Source organism: Nymphaea colorata, chromosome 10 (genome assembly GCF_008831285.2).
Source record: "Nymphaea colorata isolate Beijing-Zhang1983 chromosome 10, ASM883128v2, whole genome shotgun sequence".
Classification (NCBI taxonomy): domain Eukaryota; kingdom Viridiplantae; phylum Streptophyta; class Magnoliopsida; order Nymphaeales; family Nymphaeaceae; genus Nymphaea; species Nymphaea colorata.
In genome coordinates, this window is record NC_045147.1 from 15,761,569 (window position 1) to 15,785,816 (window position 24,248).

At 37.7% G+C, this 24,248-nt stretch overlaps 2 protein-coding genes across 2 annotated transcripts; both read left to right on the top strand.

Annotated features, from left to right (window-relative positions):
• Positions 1–4,811: 4,811 nt before the first annotated feature.
• Positions 4,812–6,953, top strand: LOC116262650 (pentatricopeptide repeat-containing protein At5g18475). Its single transcript, XM_031642135.2, has one exon. It carries the CDS (start codon positions 4,998–5,000, stop codon positions 6,705–6,707), a length of 1,710 nt encoding a protein of 569 aa, XP_031497995.2. The 5' UTR covers positions 4,812–4,997; the 3' UTR covers positions 6,708–6,953.
• Positions 6,954–12,861: 5,908 nt separating this feature from the next.
• Positions 12,862–23,998, top strand: LOC116262580 (glucose-6-phosphate isomerase 1, chloroplastic). The gene is made up of 14 exons (XM_031642060.2): positions 12,862–13,729; positions 15,575–15,691; positions 18,953–19,051; positions 19,136–19,219; positions 20,302–20,445; positions 20,518–20,583; positions 20,758–20,826; positions 20,925–21,032; positions 21,685–21,737; positions 21,834–21,972; positions 22,223–22,379; positions 22,505–22,583; positions 23,445–23,511; positions 23,597–23,998. Exons 1-14 carry the CDS (start codon positions 13,172–13,174, stop codon positions 23,729–23,731), a joined length of 1,875 nt encoding a protein of 624 aa, XP_031497920.1. The 5' UTR covers positions 12,862–13,171; the 3' UTR covers positions 23,732–23,998.
• The last annotated feature ends 250 nt before the right edge of the window (positions 23,999–24,248 follow it).

Here is a 24,248-nt window from a genome sequence, read left to right on the forward strand (position 1 = left end):
GTGTTTGTCAGACAATGTAAAATAAGATTTTGAATGACAAAACCTGATTTTGCACCAAAACATCATTTCAAGAATGTTTGTATGACATTGAAATTGGGTTTTGCTAAAATCTAGTTTTCATAAAGAGCCTGAAAACCGGCCTCCCCTATGTTTTTTAAGCAAAACTAATTTTTATCTTTATACCAAGTTTTTACTTGTCATCCAAACATCTAAACCAAGTTTACAAAACTAAGTTTTTAACGAAGTTTTCACAAAAACCAAGTTTTTGAAAATGTCATCCAAACGCTCTAAGGGGCTTTTTTACCCTTATAAAGATCCATCAACTATGTTATTTCATTATCTTTCATAACTAAATTTAGAATGAGAAAAAGAAAAGCAGCAAACTTCTTTTTTGACTTGTTTTCAGCAGTAACATGTGGCGATTTGTTTTGTAACAAAAACACAAACGGGAGAAATAAAAAATGAATCATGTCTTTCCTTTTATTTTGCGTTTCTTCTATACATATTTTTCAATTATTTTTGGGGTTCATAACCTTTTGGCCCTTCTAAACAAAAGAGTAGGTATAAAGGCAATTTGCTAATAGTACATTAAAAAAATAAAAAAGTGTTTAGTATTTGGGTAAATAACAAATCACGATTCAATTTCTAAAGATTAACAGATAGATACTCAATTTCTGAAAGAAATTTTCAAAAACCTGCCCATGAGGCATCAGCAGAAAGACATTCATTGTTGACATAAAATGATAAAACATACCCAGCTGAAAGATAAAAAAATATATTCCATCAGGAGTGGTTTCTTATTAGAGGTACTTTTGTTGTCATTTTTTTTTATCGAAAATTAAAATTTTTTTTGGGTCAACCGGCATTTCTTTGGTAGTTTACCCAACCTTTGAGTGCATGTTTGTTAAAGTTTAAAGATTGAGCACTCAGTTGTAATTTTCTCAGTTATTAGACTTTTTTTTAACTTTTTTAATATTAAATAATTTATGGTGACGAGCTCTGATCTCAGCTCTAGCTTTCTGGCATGCTGTGGGCACCGACACTCTGCGTCCACGATTTACTTTATATATAAAATAATATATTAAAATAGAAAATAATTAGTTTGCCGGTGATGAAATCTGACTTCAGCTGTCATTCGTGGCATTCTTATCTCACCGACAATATATATGAAAAATATTTATCCGGCAGGCAATATTAGTCAGCCGTGTTTGAAATTCCGGCCTGAGAAAAAATTAGAAATGTTTGAAAGTAAATTGCCCCAAATTTTTTTTTTTTATATGGATAGTTATAGTTTCCTGCTGACTTTTTCCTTTTTAAAAAAAAAAATTGCTAGACTTTGGCATAATGTCAAATACTCAAAATAAATATTATTTAAACAGCTTTTCCTGTGTTCTTTTCCTAAACCAGAGGAATCAACAAGTAATTTCCAAATCAACTAGATCGGTACATAAGAAACGACTAATGGAAGTGATCGTACCTTCATTCACTTGTTTCCGGAAATCATGAGATTAAATATAAATAAATTATGTTTCTAGGTGAATTAGAAGATTGCCAACCAATGTTTAGAAAAGAGTAGAAGTTCTCCTTCTTCCTTTGAGGTTTAGGACTGTGTCCGTGTTTGATAGGAATGTGGTATTACCTTCTACTTTGTACCATACAGTGTGGTGGGGTGGGAAGATCCTCGGATTCAGGGCTGCTTCAGAACCAACCTATATAGTTACTCGCTTTAATTCCAGAATAGCACTTAGTAGAGGCAGAGCTAGAAAATTTTTGTTGCCGGAGTTGAACTATACTTTCAAACTTTTAATTAGGGCCAAAATATTATTTTTATAATTTTTATATATGTTAAACTCAAATTTATAAAATTTACATGTAAATTTTTGAAATTTTACAAATATGAAGGAGGGCGATGGCCCCTACCAACTCCCTGCCTTCTTCTCGTTACCATTATTTGGAGTTCAAAAGAATAACACATATGAGAATTGAACTAATGACCAAACTTTCACTGAAAAGGTAAAATGACATCAATGGGCCATCTACCTGCCTGCCAATCTCATGAACTAAGGTATGCCCTTGGGGGACACAACTTTAAAAGTGAGGTTAATCGAGGAAGTAGCAAAGCTTTGGGTTTACTCGAGATATTTGGTTTAATTGGATCCAAATATTGTCATTGACACATCATTTGAGCAATTTATTTTTTTGATAATTTTATGAAACATATTTTATATATTCACTTTCTCGAGCTTAACCGAGCCGAGCCCACTTATCTCCAGCTCCACTCGTTTAGGTTGTCGAGTTCATTTCTTAACTCAATCTCAACTCGTTGAGTTCAAGCCAAGTTTATCAAGCGAGTTCGAGTCGAGCCCGTTGAATAGCCCTAGTCTTGTTTGTATCTTTTGTTCATTTAATTATTTGGATTTTATTAAACCCTGCAAATTTTTGCACCAAGGCGTTGTTAAACCTAATGATTTTTTCTCTATAGTCGTCGGAGTGCACTTAGGTATGTTTATAGGCCAAATTCCAATCAGAACGTATAGTGTATCATATTCTATTTATCGGATATTCATATATTTGTATTCAAAATTTCACATATGAACAAAAGATAGTTAATATGATATTCGGATTTGATTCTTTTAACACGCAATCTGTGTCCGGTCCGAATCCATCCTTTTATTTTTTTCACCCGAATCTGACTTTTGAAACAACTGAATCGATCCGCACGATGATATGCACAGAACCCAGTTTCAAAATATATGGATATCACATACAAGATATTCATTTGAAATTGAATCTGAATTCAAATGCGATGGGATATTTATTTAAAATTGCATTGAATCCTGATCCAATCCAAAGTCAGTTTCAAAATCCAAATTTAATTTATTTCTTAATCAGATCCATCTTTTTGGAAGTAGTTCAGTAAAATATCCCATCCAAATCTGATCCACCAAGCATTCTAGCACCTTGTTTCTATCATGTTGGCAGAATGCATTCTACCCATTTCTTATTGATATCCTGAGAAGCCAATTCAAGAGTGTCATATGTCGAGTTCTGATTACTTCTTGAGTTTTTCTGTTCATCTTTGCTAAATGACTTTCTAAATAGTTCGAGGCCTTGAAGTTTTGGGGCCAATTACAAAACCTTGTTCATATTAAAAGAGATCTGCTTCTATAAAAATAAAAATAAATGCAGAACAACTCTCAAAACATATATAATTAAGTTCTTAAGAGCGTTTCGACCGAATATTGCCAACATGATCATAATATGGAGTCAGCCCCTCGACTACCCAACAAGAATGAATAAATAAAAATCTGTAGTACATTGCAGGGGCTGAAAATTAATGAATTACATTCGAAGCATTGATCTCATTTTGTGTTAGTTTCAGGGAAGAAAGAGTTGCATTCTCTTTATGCTGGAACTTCGATCAGCAACTCCATGCACAAGTTGGTAATCTGGATGAACCAATTAGCTTTTTCTATGAGTATCTTCAACCTCCTCGCCCTGCAGTAACAATTCCCGCTGCATCTGATCCTCATAGTCATGGCAGCTTTTCCACAAGGATCAATAGTTAATCATGAACTACATCATCTCTGTACTTTCAGATATTCCTCATACATAATCAATGAAGACATAGTCCGCATCCTCTCCTTTCCCATTTCTTCTTAAATTTGTATCTCCACCACTGAAGACTCTCATCGACGGAAGATGCAGTAGGAGCATGCACATTGACTACAAATCTCGATGATATTTTGGTTTCTTTGTATGGGAAGAACAAATTCTCCAGGTATTCCTCTATCGATCCGAGTGAAAGTTTCTCCAGGTATTCCTTATTAATCCGAGTGAAAGTTACGTGTGTTGGGTGCACCATGCATGACCAAAGAGAAAGTTACATGCGCCAGAGGCACCATGCATAGTAAATGAGAGAAGGATATTTTGGTAATTTTAAAAAAATTCCCCTATAATCTTTTTGTTTATTTTTCATGTTTACAAAAAAGTTTTTTTTTTCCAGTGTAAACTAACTAAAGGTATTTTAGTCATTAATTTATGCACCAATATGACACATTTTTGTACTCTGTCAAGAATACCAAGCTCTCCTATGCATCGTTCCAATTTGGTTGGATGTCTCCGAAGAAGAGTAACAAGCGTCTCCTCGAGAGCCAGTGTCTCTCCATAAAAATTCACTCTCAACTTTTATAAAACCAGACATTTTAAACTTTATTAACAAAAAACACCAGCAACTGATCAACCACTTTCTTAACTAAGCACACCGTTGTTCTTCTCCCTTTTTTCAGGGTGAGCGGTTTTTTCGCCGTCTTGAACAGAGGCCTGGAGCATGCATTGAAACCTTGTATATAGTTCTGATGAGTAGAAGGATTGTGACAATGACCAAGTGTTTCCTAACACAAGATCCCTTGAAGTAGACCGCCTTGTCATTGTCATGAGTGTGCTACACACCTTAGGCTCATTAAACAAACCATTGTTAGAGGTGTGGTACACAACATTAAATACATGCACCGTCTGGGTATAATAAACATTGAAGAGAAGTAACTCATACTTTGGCTCTTTTAGCTATGGAGGACCCAATTGACTTAAACAAGACTCTTGCATTGTGGACTTGATGATGTAATCAATGTAACATTCTTGACTATGATCCAAGTCTTCCCTGCTGCAAACCACCGAGCATAGGGATCCGGTCTCAGATCTGATGAAATCTATGGAGGCCGTTTGAATCTTGTTTCTTGAGTAGTAGATGATCATGTCAAGAACAAGAAGAACAAATGCAGCCTTGCCTTGAAAGAAGCTGATTTTGATTCAAACAGTTCGTACACTCTACACGAAGCAGAGCGCTATTTCACTTCAACATCACCTGAAATGCTATAATTTGTTTCGAAAAGATCCGTTCACACTTCACATATGACGCTGCTTGCAAAATATTTCTTGCACTCTCTTGCTCGATCGCTTCCTTGTTTCTGCTTCGTCTTCCCGATGGCTGAATAACGATGAACCATGATACCTACAAGACCAAGTTGAGAGAGAGAAAGAGAGGGAGGGAGAGAGAAATGAAAAACTCTACCAGAACCCTCCGTCGCCGTCAGTCCATAAGTCGTTCATTGGTTTCTCCCCGGAAGAATGGCGCTGCCCAATCTGCGCCTAGAACGAACTCGCTCGCCGCAATGGCGGACGACCGAAGCTCGACGGTGGAAGGCAGAGAGAGACCACCAACTAAGTTCCTCACCCACGAAACCACCATCAAGCTCATCAGGAACGAACGCGACCCGCAAAGAGCCCTGGACGTCTTCAACAAGTCCAAGTCCCAGAGAGGCTTCAGCCACAACCACTCCACTTACTTCACCATCCTCGACAAGCTCGCCAGGGCCAAGAAATTCAACGCCGTCGACGGCATAATCAAGCAGATGTCCTTCGAATCTTGCAGGTTCCACGAGTCCATCTTCCTCAACCTCATGGCCCATTACTCGAGCTCTTCCCTCCCTGAGAAGATCTTCGACTCCTTCTACCTCATCCAACCCTTTATAAGACAACGCCCCTCGGTCAGGGCTCTCAGCACCAGCCTCAACCTGTTGCTGGAGTGCCATCGCTTCGACCTCGCCCAGCGGATCCTCTCGGACATGCCCAACCTCAAGCTGGCACCCAACACCTGCATCTTCAACATCGTGCTCAAGTACCACTGCAGGAAACGCGACCTTGATGCCGCTTTTGGGGTGCTAGAACAGATGAGGCGGAAGAAATGCGCTCCCAACGTCATCACCTACTCCACCATGATGGCTGGCCTCTGTGACGCCGGCAGGCTGAAGGATGCCGTCCAAATGTTTGAGGAAATGATCAAGGGCAAGATACTGCCGGATCAGATGACGTACAACGTGCTGATTTCCGGGTTCTGCCGATCGGCGAACGTCGACGGCGCGAAGAGGATTATGGATTTTATGAGGAAGAATGGGTGCAACCCAAATGTGTATAACTACTCGGCCTTGTTGAATGGGCTGTGCAAGGATGGAAGAGTGGACGAGGCAATGTCGATGTTTGAAGAGATGAGGAGCTCCGGCTGTAAGCTTGACGCTGTGAGCTATACCACGTTGATCAGCTGTCTGTGTAGAACGGGGAGGATCGATCAGGCCATGGCGATGGTGGGAGAGATGAAGGAGAGAAACTGCAAGGTCGATACAGTTATGGTTAACGTGTTGATTGGAGGATTGTGCAGAGAGAGCAGATTCGACGATGCGATGGACATTGTGGAAAAGATGCCTCGTGAGGGCGTGAGGTTGAACAAGGGGAGTTACAGGATCTTGCTGAACTTCTTGTGCCGGGAAATGGAGATGGACAAGGGGATGGTCCTCTTGGGATTAATGCTCGAAAGAGGCGTTTTGCCGCACTACGCAACTTCGAACGACCTCTTGATCGCTCTCTGCAAACTGGGCAGGCCTGTTGATGCTACAAACGCGCTGTATTGTCTAGCAGAGCGAGGATTTGTTCCTGAAATTGATTCTTGGGCTCCATTGGTGGAGTTGGTCTGTAAGGAAAGGAAACTCGTCAAGGCCTTTGAACTTTTAGACGATTTGGTTTCAGCTAAGCTCGCGTTCTGCTGGCAGCATCAGATTGGAGATTCAGGGACCTTTTCACCTGATGGCCAGTCGGACGCATGTTTGGAGCCTCAGCTCCATGCACGACACTTTCCTGTCTTGCCAACATGGTAATGAACTTGTCGATACCTTCACGTCGACGAGCGATGAAGCGAACAGAACTTCCTAGTATACGGCTACATGCCCATTGGTTACAACCTGTTGCTGTTCTTGCTGCATGGGATATCAACAAGGTATGTGATTTCATGAGAACATGGTTTGTAAAGCACCAAGTCCAGTACAGACCCTGCTTTCTATTGTGGCAATGTCCAACATCACAGTGGATAGACGAAATTGATTTACTAGTATTTGCTGAGGAAACTGCAAAATGAATCATGGCACCTGTGCTTGCTGGAACTTAGTTTCTAGCTTTTTGGCTCTAAAGCTTTTTGGACTTGGAGATGGTGCCCTTTGCCCAAACTTTCTCCCAAAATTCAACGCCTTCTTAATTGCATACAAGCGGAGCCAAGCCACAGAAGATTCTCTGCTCTATTAAAGGAAGTAATACTTGGACCTCAAACAGCCATGAAATCCAGTCAAAATCTGAAGAATTTAGACTTTTCATTGCAACCTCAGGAAAAAACAAATTTCATGTCTTATGGAATCAATTCGCATCTGTTATTGGGGAGATACGGCAATGGAATTTCATTACTCGACCTACATCAGTTCATATGCTTGCAACGGCCCCATTGTAGAGTACCCATCTGCATGATCCTCACTTTCATGGGTTAATGGAGGACCTGTATGGTACCTCCAGTTGCTCCAGCGAGGGTTCAAAAGTAGATTTCTTCACCACAAAACAGAAAAGCAATCAGCTGATTCAATGAAATTAGAAAATAACGCCCGTTTTTTCTAGATACAAGAAACAACATGCATAAGTTCAGCAAATTCATTGGTAACCTTTCAAGCTCAATTCGCAAAAAGGAAGAAAACAAGCTGCTTTTATGCCAGAAAAAGACTGAGGTGGCTACATGGCAGGCAATGCTAGGCAATTACTAGCATAATCCAAATTGTTATTGTGGAACTCTACTTCCAGAACATGGCAGAATGCTGGATTGAAAAGGTCTGATCCTTGTAGGCTTCATTTGTCTCCTATAACCTTTGAAGTTCCGGCTTCTTGATCCTGACGCTTATCAGGTGGACGATTTTTCTGCAGCGGAGAATTGGGCTGCAGTTAACATGCTAATGAAAAGCCAAGATTTGCTAACAATATTATCAGCCGCTGTTTGTGTCTTAAAGGTACCTTCACAAGCTTTTCCTCTCGAATTCCAGAAAATGGAAGAAATTTTGGTGGACTTGGCTGATTTCTTTCTGGTGGCTGTGTATTTGGGAAGCTAGATGCTCTTGTTTTAGAGCTTCTCAATTCCATCTTTACTGATTCTCTCGTGTTTTAATTATGTACCTTCGCTTTGATGTCTTTCTTTCTGGTCTGCTACGAGGCAATTAGCTCAATAGTCATGTCTTCAAGTATAAACCAGTAAAGAACTCAACTACAAGAAACTGGCTGAAGTTGGAAAATAACTTGATCAACATGATCAGAAATAAATGGGATGAATAAAAATTATCAGATTGTTGTTTCTCCTTTCTCTCTTTCTCTCTCTCTCTCTCTCACTCTTATCTCCGGCGCCGGACGGGCCTCCGGTGCTGAGCATTGGCATCAAGTATGTCTCTCTCTTTGAGGCCAATATTGGACCAACTTAAATTCAAACAGGGAGGGAAGCGATAAAAATGGCCGATAAGTATGGACACCATCTGAGCCCACATGGACTCTGTCATGGTGTGAGTGTGAATCAAACGCAGTATATGCCTACCAAGGCAACAAGCAACATGCCTGGGTGCAGTTTTGAGAAGTATCCATGCTTGGTCAAGAAATACATTTTCAAAGGCACGCCTGCTTTAGTTTAAATGAGTTTATCATAGCCAAATCATCGTTAGACAAAGTAAAATGACTTCATCGCTCGTAATTTTTTTGCTTTCATAAATTTGTGAAGGTTGCTTGCTTTAGAGAATTTTGCAAAACCTAGGCTTAAGTATGAAAGTATTTTTTGAAAGTTAGGTGTACATTTGAAAATTTTTTTAAACCTTAAGCATGTTAGCGATAATTTTCATGAAACTTATCTACATTTCTACAATTTTTCTCATTTACATATTGATACCACTTAAAAATTTAAAATATATTATTAGTGCCCCTTAGCGAGAAATTTATGTCTCCTACCCTCTTTCAAGACCTCTTCAAATCAACTTGAAAATATCCAACCCGATCTTGGGGATGTGTATGTGCATACTATTACTTCTAGATATTGTAATAGCTAAGTTAATTGGTCCTTTATTGGGAAATATCTGGATATTCACATCATGGCAGTTCTTCTTTTGAGGAGATTTTTTCATGAGAATATATTAAAGGAAGAAAGAAGGGAAGAGGCAGCAAGGATATTGAACAATGAAAGAACTTTGTTGTTTGGAAATGCTGGCCTCACGTATCTTATCCGAAGGGCTATTTGTTTCAAATGGCCGGCTGTAGACAGATGAGTTATTTATCAGCACCTGCAACATTGGCCTTCTCATTGATTGAGATATTGTCCCCCTTATTTTGTCTCCTGTTCTTCGAAATAATGTCTTATTGAGCTGATGAACTCGTGTCCCGATGTCACCATCGATGTTAAAAACGGTTTCTCGATCGAAGCTGGACAAAAGAATTTAGGAGAGTTGATCGGTTAGATTGTTTGAACCACTTTGGATTGCTTGTGAGTTGGATGAGATTAATAATTATAATTTTAAAGTAAAAGCAGAAATAAGAAAATATAAAAAATTTGATAGAAAACCAACAAACTTGCTAATAATATGACAATCAAAACTGATTTTTTTTTTTTTATAAATATTTCAGGTGAACAGGAAGTCAGAGTTATCTAGTTCATTCATAAGGGATGATTGAGAGGAAAACAAAAAGAAAAAAGTGAAACTAAATCATTTTTTTTCATTTAATCATCATCAGGTTGGTGTCCCTTCATGTCCATTAGTTTTAGAGTCAAAATTCAAAGACTCATATATAGAAAGTGGGTAGCAATGTATGCTAATCCTCATAGTTTTTAAAAAGTCTTTTGAAGATCTTTAAAAACTCTATGAGTCAAATGTTTATAGCAATGGAAGCAAACTGGATTTGGGTAGGTTAACCAGTGTATGGAACACAAAACTGAACTTAAATTTTTTGCATGTAACTGGAATCTAAATTGGATTTTTTGCACGTAACAACAAAAATGATCACATAACTGCCCAGACTGAATATTCATTGGAGTCAGCAAAAAAAAAAATCCTTTACTGAATTTAAATTGGATTGGAAATCAAATCCTCCTTCTCTTATCAGATTTTCTTGATCGCGCTTCAAACTTGAATTTCAAAATAGAAATATAAATCGTCGACGTCCCCAATTGTTCCTTGAAACCTGATCATCGCCATATCAATGCTTTAGGCTTCTTGAATATCTATTTTTTCCTTTTCTTGGGTGAGAGAGTTGAAATAAAATTTGGGTTCTGACTTAGGATGAGTCTAAAGTACTCATGGTTAGAATAAACTTCTGCAATAATAATTAATCACTTGTTCATGGAAGGTTGGAGATGCAATAAGGATGCAAAACACAATTGCATTGATTTTGATGTAGCGTGTTAAAGTGGATTTTGCTACATTATGCCCAAGTTAGTGTTATGCACAATCTGGCCTAAATGACATCTGGTATCTTTCTACATCACATCACATGTCTTATTCTTTCATTTTGTTTAGTTTATTTTAACTTTTTCTTCTTTATTTTCCTTTTTTTTTAAGTAGCAGTGAAGCATTTGTCGGATTATAAACATATCCACCCTCATATCCCAATTCTCACCGAAAAAATAAGAAAATACGAGATAAAATCCATGGGAGTCATTGATATGCAAGTTTGGTACAACCTATCAATATCAATATTGCACATCACCTGTCAACTTGCTCTGTTAAAGTCTCGTCATCACTCAATTTTTTCCTATCAATGTTCCAAAGCAGCTTGGAGAAGCTTCCCTTCTTTGGGTACTTAGAACACTTTGTTAATATTTCTTGATTTGGTTTCAATATTTGGGGCATCTTCATGACCATTCATGGAATGCGACTCATTGGCAGTGAAAACAATAACAAACTATTCTACTAAACTCCTTAATCTTTAAGGCAAACTGATCCTGAAATATTGTCGAATGTTGTTTTATGAATCTGCTTTAATTTTTGAGATAGATTCACCTCAATTTAAATAGAGAAATTTGTTACTGTTCTCGTTCGTTACCAAATTGTTGCTGTTTTTAAGAGCCATAGATTTAAGATTAGGTTCTCTGTCCTCCAATCTTAAATCCGATTTTTTCTCAATGCATAAAGGCAAAACACAAATTTCAAGTGCCGACATAAGATCCTTAGTTTGATAAACCACGGATTTTTTTTGCCACATCGGCAAAAACATGCCACACGAGACCCACATCAGAATTATAAATTCTAAATTTGAAGTAAACAAATGCCCCCTAAGAGATTTTGCAAGTCATTAATAGCTGACAATTTGGGAGAACACTTAATAAATTTATAGACTCCTTGGTTTCCCTTTACGAGCCCAATAGCTATTGAAGACATTTCTTAGACAGCACTTGGAAGCAACTCATGGACACGCCTCTTGGAGGCAATGACAAGTCTCAGTTGAATTTTAGGTAGAAAACTTGCAGCCGCAGGACCAAACACACATCCACATGGCTTCTACCAAAGAAGAAAGGACGCGAACCACCTAACATGCCATGGCTCTGCCAGTCTTCCTGTTCTTCGCCATGATCTAAAAGCCAACTACGGCACAGAAAAATCGAAGTTGCCAAAGCCAACTTACTTGGTTGGTAGCCATGGAAGCTATGAAACTTAATTCCACAGAAGCGTTTATGATGTTGATGCTTCCTGCCGAATCTGTAATGCGACTTTGCAAACTTTTCCTAACTGTATTCCTTTTCTCATTTTGTTTTTCTTCGTTTCGTTCCAAATGGATCAGTCGCAATCGACTGGTAGATACATGAAAAGTCTAAATCTGATCACAGTTAATGACAAGTTCATGCATTTTTATGTAACTATGATAAACTGTCAATCGTGATTCAAGTAATTAAAAAAATTACAGAACTTGTTCGTCGCGCAGGACCAACTACAAATATAAATATTATAAAGAATTCTAATCGAGAGGCTGAAAATATTATGTTCTATCACATGGCTGACATTTTTTTTTTTGTTGATTAAAAAAAGCTTGAAAATCTCTGGGCTACACATGGATTGGACGTGGGGAGCAAACGCCAGATGAAGATAGCGCGTCGGCAGTTTTTGAAAGAACTAGCGGCAAGAAATTTGGCAAGTTGCAGAAGGAGAGCAAGATGATGTCGGGGAAATTTGGCGAGATATTTTGGAAGATAAACTTTTACCTGTGTTTGATATGATATTATCGGATCCCAAGGGCATGCGTTCGTGCATCTGAAATCTGAAATTCATTCTTTGTTCAACCATAAATCCATGGGACCTGAAATCCGGAAGTATTAATCAAAACCCAGTTTTAACCATGAAAGGAGCGATTTTGACCGGAAGAAGGAAGGTGGCCCGAAAACAACCGGTCCGTCAAAATCACAAAGAAAAAAAAAAAATTAGTTTTTCTTTGCTACATTCGTCCCGCACTTATTGTTATTGCCATTTAGAAGGCCCGCATTTTATGTTGTGAAACAATGAAACCATTCTCTTACTTAAATGACACAAGATTCATTAAGTAAAAGAATGAGTCACAAGAATGACTAACCAAAATTCACATTGTAGAAAAGTTTCCTTGCAAGTTTTATATATTTTTTTAACAAATACTTGAGAGAAGCCACATTGAACCGGCTTGTTTGGAGCCTAAAACTCTTGTAGTTGATTGCATGTGTCGCGTTTTCTAAAAAGGTATGTGTTTCTAAGATTTGAACCAACGACTAGTCACCTACTAACTAACTGTTGTTTGAATCAAATGCATCAAACATTTGAAGATAGCTTAACTTTCTTACAAGTTACCCAATTCAGGTAGGGACTTTTTGTTCACAAGTAGTAAGGTTTCAAGCTTATTTTGTTAATGGAAAAATAGAAACTTACATCTCTTGAAAAAACAAAAGTTGGTACGAATTTGTCATGAAGAACACAAGGATAAGATCAAGATGTCATTTGTCAGACGCGGGCAAAGAAGAAATCACGGAATCGGACGCCAGAAGCGGGCAAAGCTTCCGCTGGCTTCAGACAAATCTCATCTATGAGAGAGAGAGGAAATCAGATTCGCAGACATAAACAGCGGAAACCCGTGCTTTCTCTTTCCATCCCTCTCTCTATATATACAGATGTAAAGGAAGAATGGTTTTGTTGATGTGAACTGAACCATGAGAGAGGGATAAGATCAGTTATTTTCTCCGCCCGTCGTCACCTATATTAAGGGCTGCCCTTTCTGAATCTCTGACTCTTCCCTCCATTTTGCTTTGCCTGCCCTCGATCAACCAATGGCGTCACTCTCGGGCCTCTCTTCCTCGTCAACGCTAACAGCGAAGAAAATCGTAAGCCGCTCCTCGCCCTCCATCCCTACCACCTTTGCCTCGCCCGCAAATCTTGCTGTTTCCGGGATTTCTCATTCTATTTCTTCTTCCCGGAGGTTGTTTCTCCGACCACTATCTGTCGCTCGCGACATCCCGGCCGAGCTGTCGAAGGGAGAGAGCCTCCAGAAGGGCAAGATGGAGGGCTTGCAGAAGGATCCCACCGATCTCTGGGATCGGTATTTGGAGTGGTTGTACCAGCACAAGGAGTTGGGGCTCCTACTGGACGTAAGCAGGATTGGTTTTAGCGATGATTTCGTGGAGAAGATGGAGCCCAGGTTCCAGAAGGCGTTTTTGGCGATGCAGGAGCTCGAAAAAGGTGCCATCGCCAACCCGGACGAGAAACGGATGGTGGGTCACTATTGGTTGCGCAGCCCGCATTTGGCGCCCAACCCCTTTATCAGGAAACAGATTGGGGCGACCCTCGACGCCATCTGCAAGTTTGCCGATGACGTGATCGGTGGTAAGGTAAACGCTGCCTTCCATCTTCTTCCTTTTGTCCATCTTTTTCGGTTTGAAGCTTGCCCAAACACGACACTGGTTTCTTGTGACAACTATCATTGAAATGATAAAAAAAATATGCTGGTGGATCAATGTGACCTTTCGTGACGAGACTTTGGTTCTGATTGAAATTCGTGACACTGTGCATGATAAAAATGAAAAATGAGCACCGGGGGTTAAGGTCTTATTAACTTTTTCTTAATCTCTCGGTTGAGACTCTTGAATCAAAATTAGGCCATGTAACTCAGGCAAAGTGATTGCTTCTGTTCTAGTTGGAATTGGAATTGAAGTTCTAAAATGTCCATATTCGGCAGCTAGGCTTCTTAGAATATGCCTAATCATGGTTTTGATGCTACAGAGAGTTTATGACCAAACATTTAAGCTATCTGGAAATACTCATTCTGACTGGGTCTCTTTTATGAGACTTTGTAATTGCTCTTTGAGCTGCATCACTTTGCATCTTGAGTGAGCAGCATAAGATTTTTTGCGAGTTGTCTTGAGACCAACGATTTCTTTGTGAACTGACTCTGTCAAAGAGGAAATAATCCAGCTCAATAAGAGCTGATCTTGCCTAATCCAAGTGATATACTTCGGGTTCACGGGTTTTGGTTCTCTATCAGCTGAAGATAAATCTGGAGTACACATATTGGTTCCTTCAGTGAAACCATAGAGATTACAGCAGAAAAGTACATGAGTAAGTTGAGACTCCCACACCAGACAATTATCTGGTGTTAATTTCAGTTTAAAAGTTTCTTAAGTTTGAGAAGGCTTGAATTTTAGCTGATCAGCTGTGCAGTTACGGAACTTGATCCTGTCATGCTTGATGAGTTAGAGCTTGAGTTGGCCACGGACACCTTGCTGTGCCCCTCCAATAATAACAGCAACAACGACATAGAACTAAGATCACTGATTATCAAATATGATTAAAGTGCTCTGCTACCATGTTAAATAATGCAAAGAAAAACAATTCACACATTTAACATGGTTCAGGAATCATCCCTACGTCCCTGATCCCACACACATCAATCTGCAGTGGGAGATTCCATTTATAATACTCACATTACATGAGAAAAAGAAAGGAGATAATCTGTTCTGTTGATTTATGGGGAATTTATAGTTAGAAAAAATCTGGCGTCTTTCCTTCATTTGTCTTGATGGCAGATTGTTGCTTCCTTTTGTCATCATCTCCTTCATTATCTTGATCATTGCAGAGCCGTCCTTTTTCTATTAGACAAGGACAATCTTGGCAACTCATCATTTATATAGATGGTGTTGGCTTCCTTAGCATTACCTGATTCTGTCTAATAGTACATACATAAGTCTATGTATTATTTATGTGTTTATGTATGTCGACATATATTTTTCTCCAAATAGTGCTTCTTGGACTAGCAGCAGCCTTAGCTTGCTTCTTTGCTGTTCATGTTTTTATGGTCCATGCTGTTAAAAAAATTGCTGATGCAGTGTACCTAGTGCATGCATGGACTCTTACCTTTGAATACCATAATCTCTTTCTTTCCCTCTCTCTTTCTGTCTCTCTCTCTCTCTCTCTGTGCATGATAATTAGCTACAGCCTGTCTTTTTGTTGCTGGTGCCAGGTTTTCCGTCATACTTAGCCAAGTGATCTAAGTAGTAAGCATGATGTTATCATAGTTTTCCTTTTCGGCTTGGTTCTTCATTGATTCAAAACTATCTTGACATGAAAATGTTCCACTTGTTTTTGTCTATGAATGAATTGTTTCATTTTCTGAATTGGCTTTTTTTTCCTGGTCAGTTGGTATGTTGCTTGCGTTTCTAAATGTAAAATTTCAACAGATAACAACACCATCAGGTGGTCGCTTTACCCATATTCTCTCTGTGGGTATCGGAGGATCAGCTCTGGGGCCACAATTTGTTGCAGAAGCATTAGCACCCGACAATCCTCCTTTGAAGGTATGGTGTTGAAATTTTGAGATTGAACTTGCCCTTTTGTGTTTGTTATCTGTTCCTTATAGTTAGGGCTTAGGACATGCATATATCTTTGCAAATAAGGAACAAATTCCTGAAAGGTGAAATTCATTACAAAGTGATTCTCTTGCAGCCATAGTTGGCTAACCAATGAAATGGACTATGGTTGGCTGAATATTGAGTCACAGGTCAGTGAGTTGAGTTGGCGACTCATCTAGATTAAGACATAAATCTTTAATGCACTTTTACTTCAAAATGATAACAATGTTGAACATGTCTATAAAATATCAAGTAAATAGAATTAAATTATAGTTTATGAGTGCAACTACAAATAATGAAACCTAATAAACAACACATTATAATAATTTATTTCTAATAAACAACTATAATTTATTTTTTAGAGCATAGTGTAATTAATTAGAATCTGTGTTGAAAGAAACAGTCAAGAATAGGGCGATCCTGAGCCGATTCAGCTGATGCAGAACCAATTCTCTGGGTGAGTCAGTACTTGACTCAATGTTATCCATATCGTACGATACATATCGTATAGGTCGAAGAAACCTATATGATACGCGTTCGATATGCGATACGCGTGCGTATTGTACATGTATCGCCCGTATCGTGCGATACGGGGGCCGTATCGTACGATACGGGCGATACACCCCCGTATCATACGATACGGGAGAAAACACAAAATTCTTTATTTTTTCAAAGTTTAAAACTTTAAACACTCCTCCCTCTCTCTCTTCTTGTATTTAAAGACTCCAATAGACGTAGGAGGGAGATATTTTGCCCATTTTCATAAAAAATAACCAAGGATTCATCAATTTGGGAAATATTATCGTTGAATCATGAAAGATGATAACTATATGTTTTGAACTTATAAAATTGTGATGTAATCTAAGTCCTAAAACTCCAAGTCCTAAGACTCTAAGTCCTAAGATTCTATAAAATTTTCAAGTTTAAAATTGTGATGGATGCTTATATGTTATTCTTGAAGATTTGATTTCTTATTTTTGAATGTGTCGTTGATACACATGAATGTTCCTTATGTATGATGATCTTTTTTATATTTGAATACATTTTTCTTGATTTCTGATTTTTTGTTCATTTTTTCAGATTTTTAATGATTTTCTCTATTTTTTCTGATTTTAAAATATTTTTTAAAATTAAAAAAATAATTTTACGATGCGCTACGCTACATTTGCGATACGTTACGATATGGCATATAGGTCGGCTCGACCGATACGCGATACGCTACGCCTTTTATAACATTGACTTGACTTGTGACCCAGTTCTATGGCAATCCGGGTTGTCTTGAATAATTCCTGTCAAATTGCCGGGTTTGCCGACTATGCTGATAGCTTCTGGATTAACAAGACTGGTAGGAACTGATGCTGTTAGATCAATGTGATAAACTGGATTCGTTTAATTTTTTTAGGATTTGTATATCTCTTGTTGAATACAATATGTGTATATGTGTGTGTATCTGTTGTCTACATTTCTCTGCTCTTCTTTGGTGAAATGATCTATGCCTTCCTTTTTTAAATCTAAAACAGCATTTTGCTGCTTGGTTTAGTGGTACTTGTGACAGAAACGTACTACCTTGTGATTCAGTCAATTGATTCAGTTACTTGTTTGTCTTCTTTTTTCTGCCTCCTATCCCTGACTACATATTTGCTGTATATCAAGCTATCTCTTCACACACAAGTTTTTGGATCTATGTAGCTCTATCAGAGTTGAACTCAGGCTAGCTGATTGGCTGGAATGAACATTGTGTCTGTCACACACAGTCACCAACACCTCCAAATCTTTGGAAATAACCCAATATTATCCTTGTTTTAGCATCATTTAGTAGTGTCTGCTAAAAAATTCGATGTTTTTTAAATTATTTTTGCAATTTTTGGAAAAAATATTTTTATATATTTTATATATTTTCTATCATGTTGTTCTTTTATATTTGAAAAGGGTTTCTTTATTAATTCTACAAAAATTTAGAGGAAACCTATTATTTCATAGTTTTTATCCTACTCCTTTTGCCTTCGAATTTTTAGGAATTTTGAGATCTTTTTGTTTCAAAAGGCACATCTTGAAAACAAGGCCTTGTTGAGAATTCCAGGGAACAATATTGGGTACTGTGATCGTTTATAAAAGTGTGAACATTTTTCACAACCTAAGAAGATAATGTAATGATAATCATCCTTCTGAAACTTTTCTACCGAAAAGTTTTTATTGGTTTGATGTGGTATGTACTTTTTCACACATTGTGAGGCATGTTTCTCTTTTTGAAAACCGTATGAAGATTTTTTCATGGGAAATTCTTTGCACTTATGAGTATAAGTATAACCATCTAAATTATTGTATCTGTTTGGGTTTACGACATTGTTTTCAGTATAAAATATTTCTTCCTGTTAATCGCTCACATTTGTCTAAATCAAGCAATAATTTGGAAAATAATTCCAACTATGAATTTCATGGATGTGCACCAAAAGCTGATGGGATGTGTGCTTTCCTGCATTGGCTGTACTTGCCAACTATGGAAAATGAATGTATATCAGTGAAGGGGAGGAGTTGCTATGAAGAGGAGGTGGAGGTGCATGGAAAAATTGTTACAGAGTGCTTCATGTCATACAAAGGGCTGGAAAAAGCATAGCTTTTTTTTTTGGAACTGGAATAGACAAAATTTGTGTTTCACACATCTGATAGGATATCCAACTTCCCCCAATGACACATCTGTCCTTAGAATTTCAGAATTAAGATATCAGTCAGCCTTGACCTTACCCTCAAGCAAGCTAATCCTTAGTCTGGTCTAAGCGGACAAGTTTTTTCATCATGTACACTTGCATGCTCATAACATCAGCTAAATCGATGTTGGTGTCGGTGTTTTTAGGATGACAGGACGCTGGTCCACCTTAACCACATCTCATTTGGTGTCATTTTTATGGTAGGTCTATTGGTAGAGCTCACGTTTGTCTTTCTATAAATGCTTGGAACATGCATAGCTGCTAAAATATAGGAATAACCTTGAGAGGACTTTTGACATTATTTCATTGTTTTCTTTCTTATGAAACTGCAATTTTTTATAATAATATGGTTATGGTGTTTGTAGCGTATAGCTATTTGAGCACCATAAACTCTTGCCTATTTTTGCTTGCCAGATCTGGCCACTCCCTTTAAGTGACAATGACATTTTCAGTTATTAGCCTTTACTTACACCCATTTTCTTTATACTGCTGCTTGTGGCAGATAAGATTCATTGACAATACAGATCCAGCTGGAATTGATCATCAAATTGCACAACTTGGATCAGAATTAGCTTCTACTCTTGTAATCGTGATATCAAAGGTGTGTTGCCTCTTTTTTATCCTGAATTTACATAAAATATGTCTATTAATGTTGAAAAGCTAATAGATACCTTTTTATGCTCAGAGTGGTGGCACACCGGAAACTCGTAATGGTCTGTTGGAAGTACAAAAGGCTTTCCGTGAAGCTGGACTTGATTTTTCCAAACAGGTTTTGGTTCTCTGTTTCTTTTTCCCTTTTTTGACTTTTTTTTCCTTGAATCCTAATTGGTTTAAAATTTAAATTTTCTTATATACTGGCGTAATCAAGCTTCCTATGCTAAATTTATGAAATTGGACGTTTCCTGTTATAATTTAACTAAATAGAAATTGATGAAATTTTCCTTTTGTAACTTATTCTTAAAGTTTGATGGTGTTGCTGTTAATCTCTTAGTGAAGTTGCTTAGCTTGCCAGTTTTTGGCCGTCTTATCTTTTTACCTGCAACTATTGTTGTACCAGTTACCACTTTCTTATAATGCAAAAGGAAAGGCTTAGTAAAAGGAGCAACATATGTTTCTCTGAATACAAACATGAAGGGTTATTGTCATCTGGTAGGATTGCCTTAAAACTGGTCCCCTTTTCAAGCATGCATTTGGTAAAAATTGAGGTTTATAACTTTATTCACATTTCAAATAAATCAATAGAGGCTATATTCACCCATTTTCCTCTATTTTATGTACAAAACTAGTTCATTGCTATGCAAGCTCTGGGGTGGAAAAGGGAGGAGATACTTCTCGATTTCAACACATTGATTTCATTCAATGTGTCTTAACTCATTTACATGTCCTTATACCTGGTATTCAATGAGCAGTTGGACAAATTAACGAGCTTATTACATTATAGGTTAGATATTTTCTTTCCACACTAAAATGCAACTTCCATAAAGCATGAGTAGCCTAAGTCATCTGTAAGTTGACCAATATGTTTTTTAGCGTGCAGGTTGAGAAATTCAACATGTTAGCCAATGTAATGGGGTTGCTTGCTGAGATGCAGAAGTATATTATTTTCCATTTCTAAAAGAACATCTTTACATCAAAGTCCTTGTTCTTGATGAGCTTTTACAAAAGGTCAAAGAGTTATTGCATTAGAGCTCAAAACATTAGTCTTGTTAGTGGTTGTGTTTGTGATTCAACACAGCTGCATATTTATTTGCAAAATTGATGATTAATATTGCTAAATTTCCATTCATTTCTTTTCCCTGGATGTGATTTTGCTTTTAACTGATGTTCAAAATATGCTTTTTTTTTTGGCAGGGGGTTGCTGTTACACAAGAAAATTCTTTGTTAGACAACACGGCAAGAATTGAGGGATGGGTGGCAAGGTTTCCAATGTTTGATTGGGTGGGAGGAAGGACCTCCGAAATGTCTGCTGTTGGTTTACTTCCTGCTGCTTTGCAGGCAAGCTCCTCTCATGCTCTAAACTTTGTAATTCCCTATGGGCATTTAATAATCCAGTTTATTGATGTTCAGGGAATCAACATTAAAGAAATGCTTGTTGGTGCAGCAATGATGGATGAGGCAACTCGGAATACTGTTGTAAGTTTCTATAAATAATGATCTTCACTATCTTTTCTCATCGGCTCTTTGTGATGCTTATGGATTGCTACTATTTTGTTTTCTGAAAAGTCGATTATTTGCATGTGGAAGTGAGTCTTTTATAGTTGTTGTTCAGTTATCAATTCATTTTATTGAATTTTTATATTTTCACAGGTGAAGAATAACCCTGCTGCCTTGTTAGCTCTGTGCTGGTATTGGGCTTCAGATGGAGTTGGAACCAAGGTTTTTAACTCTGCTTCCTGTTTTTTGTTTACATTATTTATTCCGTTTTCTATTATCTTATTTATTATTGTGTGTTTTTTCTATCTGACTTTCATTAGGATATGGTTGTACTCCCATACAAGGATAGCCTCCTCCTTTTCAGTAGATACCTGCAACAGCTTGTCATGGAATCCCTCGGAAAGGAGCTTGACCTGGATGGCAATCAGGTTTGTCTAAGTGACCTGCCTAAAAGTTCATATTACGCTTAATCTTTTTCTATTTAATGTAATGCACAAGCAATTAGAGCAGTGGTTTAGAAATAAAGAAAAAATCACATTTAAGGTTAGCTGCACTATTAGCTGTAAGATTTATGAAGAAATGAAGTTTATTTTTGGAGACAATACAAAGCTTCTCATGTAGCAGCAGCCAATTGTTAAGATTTTTCATTTTCCCCCATGGATTAGTATCTGATCATGCAATTGTTTTTCTAATCTCTGAGGATCATTGTCTTCTCAGACAAGCTTCATCTTTATTAATGGAACTGATATTGTATGTTATGTTACTTAGTTTTTCCCATTGAATTCTCTTTTCTAGATGCCAAATTAAACTATAGAAAAACCTGCAGTTGTCTACCATCATGCAGAGTTCAAATACCCTGTTTTTCAGTATGTTTTCCAAATCAGTTCTACTGCTAGGTGCCACAAAATTGACAGAATTATTTTCCTATGTGAAAGCCTCCCTTTGCATAAATTCCACTTCTCAACATGGAGAAATATTATCTGAACTTTTACATTTTTTGCTGCATGTTAAAATAACAAAAGACATGTCATTGGCCTCTCCAATATGAACAGTGTAACAGGTAGTGTTTTTCCTTCACAGGTCAATCAGGGTCTTACTGTTTATGGAAACAAAGGGAGCACTGATCAACATGCGTAAGTTCTATGTTGTTTTTGGACCTTAAGGTTGTACTGATCTTCAAATATAATAAATAATGGCTTATTTCATTTTCTCTTCTTTGTTATTTACAGCTATATTCAACAGCTGAGAGAGGGAGTACACAACTTTTTTGTTACATTTATTGAAGTTTTGCGTGACAGGCCACCTGGCCACGACTGGGAGCTTGAGCCTGGCGTAACATGTGGTGATTATCTCTTTGGCATGTTACAGGTCTGTGTTGGTTTTGCTTACTATTGCATCTGAATGAGTACCGATGTGAAATGCAGCATGGCAGCTGTAACAACCATGTCTGATGTACTAGGCCAGTTGCATGCATTGTTTCTGTATCCTCTAGAAATGCTGATTAATGTGCACATACTTATTCTCTTTTATGTTCTGCTGATGTTACATAATCGATTTATTATGTTGTTGTTTTTCATCCATGACCTTTCTGTTTACTTTTGCATGATTAATTGTTCAGGGAACACGGTCAGCCCTTTATGCAAATAACCGTGAATCCATAACAGTCACTGTTCAAGAGGTAACTCCTAGATCAGTTGGAGCGCTGATAGCACTTTATGAGCGTGCTGTTGGAATATATGCATCCCTGGTTAACATCAATGCTTACCATCAGCCTGGTAAGTTTGCTTTATGTCTTCTCTTGTTCATCAGCTACAAAGTAGGCAAGCCTGTTAAAGATGTTGCGGTGCTCGATGATATGCTCAGCTACTTGCTTTTCCTGATTCGTGTTATTCTACACCAGGTGTGGAGGCTGGGAAGAAGGCAGCAGGGGAAGTGTTAGCTCTTCAGAAAAGGGTTCTTGCTGTTCTAAGCGAGGCCAGGTAACAACATTTATGAGTTCAACAACTTCATGATACTGATCCAGAAAGTGGAGCTTTGCATCTTTTCACTGATGGTGTTTCCTCTTTTTAACAACCATTAATTTCACATTGTGGTCTACTTTTAATATTAAAAGAAATCATGCAGGTGTGTCTTCTTAGGGTCAGATTTCACTAACAAAATTACATTGAATTTTTTGAAAAGCGTACTGATGTGGCCAGGAGTTCCTTGTTACTGGAAATAACAGGAGTAGGATTTGTATACATATGCATGCACTGAAGTTAAGAAGGATGACAGGGCCCAACACAGAAGTTTGATGCATACCATTAAGATTTTGTTCAAGTAGGATAGCTGAACTTTGATCCGTTTATGCTGATTTTGTAGAGCAAGGAGCATCTAACTAGTAGTCAGTTTCTGATGCTCAATGAAACCTTTCATCTAATCTGAGTTCAAACACAACAAATATCCGGTCCAGTTTGAGCAGTACTTTATCAGTCAGTCGTTTTGGTATATTTGATCTGGATCTGATATTGCTTTTATTTCCGAATTTAATTTTTGCTTTAGATCTTGTGAGACCTAGTCAAAACTGAAGCCTACTGTTTGCATCCTTTTATTCCTTGTAGCGGTATATACATATTTACAGATAGTTTATTGTCAATGGCATTAAGGGAGACAGATAATAGCAAAATTTTTAAGGACTCAAACTATGTCTAGTTGTTTGCACTTGAAGCCACATAATGGCTGTGATGACCTTGCGAGTCTGCAATTACTTGCTGCTGATGAACTGATGTAAGTTGCAAGTTCCCAAGTATCCGCTGTTGATAAACTAAGTTTTTCCCCTCCTCTTTGTTATGTTTCGCTAGCTGCAAAGAACCTGTTGAGCCATTAACATTGGATGAAATTGCTGATCGTTGCCATGCTCCAGACGAGGTATGGTTAATACATACTCTCTTTTTTATGCTTGCACTAATTTTGCATATTTATCACATGAATCATCTGCCTGCCTCTCTTGCAGATTGAAATGATATACAAGATTATTGCACATATGGCAGCAAATGACCGTGCAATTATAGCAGAAGGCAGCTGTGGTTCACCGCGAAGCATCAAAGTGTTTCTTGGAGAGTGCAACGTTGATGATCTTTTTGCGTGAGCTTCATCAAAATCTTGTGCCTTCAGATTCTGTAGGACTTCAGCTATGGGGAATAAGTGTAGTGTCTCCATGGTTTCTTTCTGGAACGGCTGATAGGTTGCGATTACGTTGTACATCAAATTGTGTAAGAGGCTTATTTGTTGTTTTTCCCCCAATACACTTGTTCAATATGGGCTTGATATTGAAGGAAAAAGGAATCTGAGGCATCATTTTAGATGTTCCCATGTTAACTTGAATTGGTGAATAAAGAAAGTGGTTCTAATTTTATGCTTCTTTTTTGTCATGGTTAGCACCGTGTTATATATTGGGATTTGAATGGTTCAAACTTTATCCAGTGTCTGGTTAGTGTCTGAACACGGTAGTTGGATTCAATATAAGATTTTGATCTCGATGGCATTGAATTTGAATTCAATGTCTGATTTTATTACTGAATGAGAAATGTATTTGATCCTCGCAGTCTGAATTTGATGACATGTTAAAAATTGAATCTATTTCTCGTTTTATAATCCAAATCGAA

Bases quoted from the DNA above. Each gene is read 5' to 3' on its own strand.
- LOC116262580 (XM_031642060.2), top strand. From the start codon at position 13,172: ATGGCGTCACTCTCGGGCCTCTCTTCCTCGTCAACGCTAACAGCGAAG. The intron at 20,584-20,757 runs GTAAGTTTCTAT...ATATTTTCACAG, and splicing joins AGGCAACTCGGAATACTGTT to GTGAAGAATAACCCTGCTGC. The intron at 20,827-20,924 runs GTTTTTAACTCT...GACTTTCATTAG, and splicing joins CAGATGGAGTTGGAACCAAG to GATATGGTTGTACTCCCATA.
- LOC116262650 (XM_031642135.2), top strand. From the start codon at position 4,998: ATGAACCATGATACCTACAAGACCAAGTTGAGAGAGAGAAAGAGAGGG.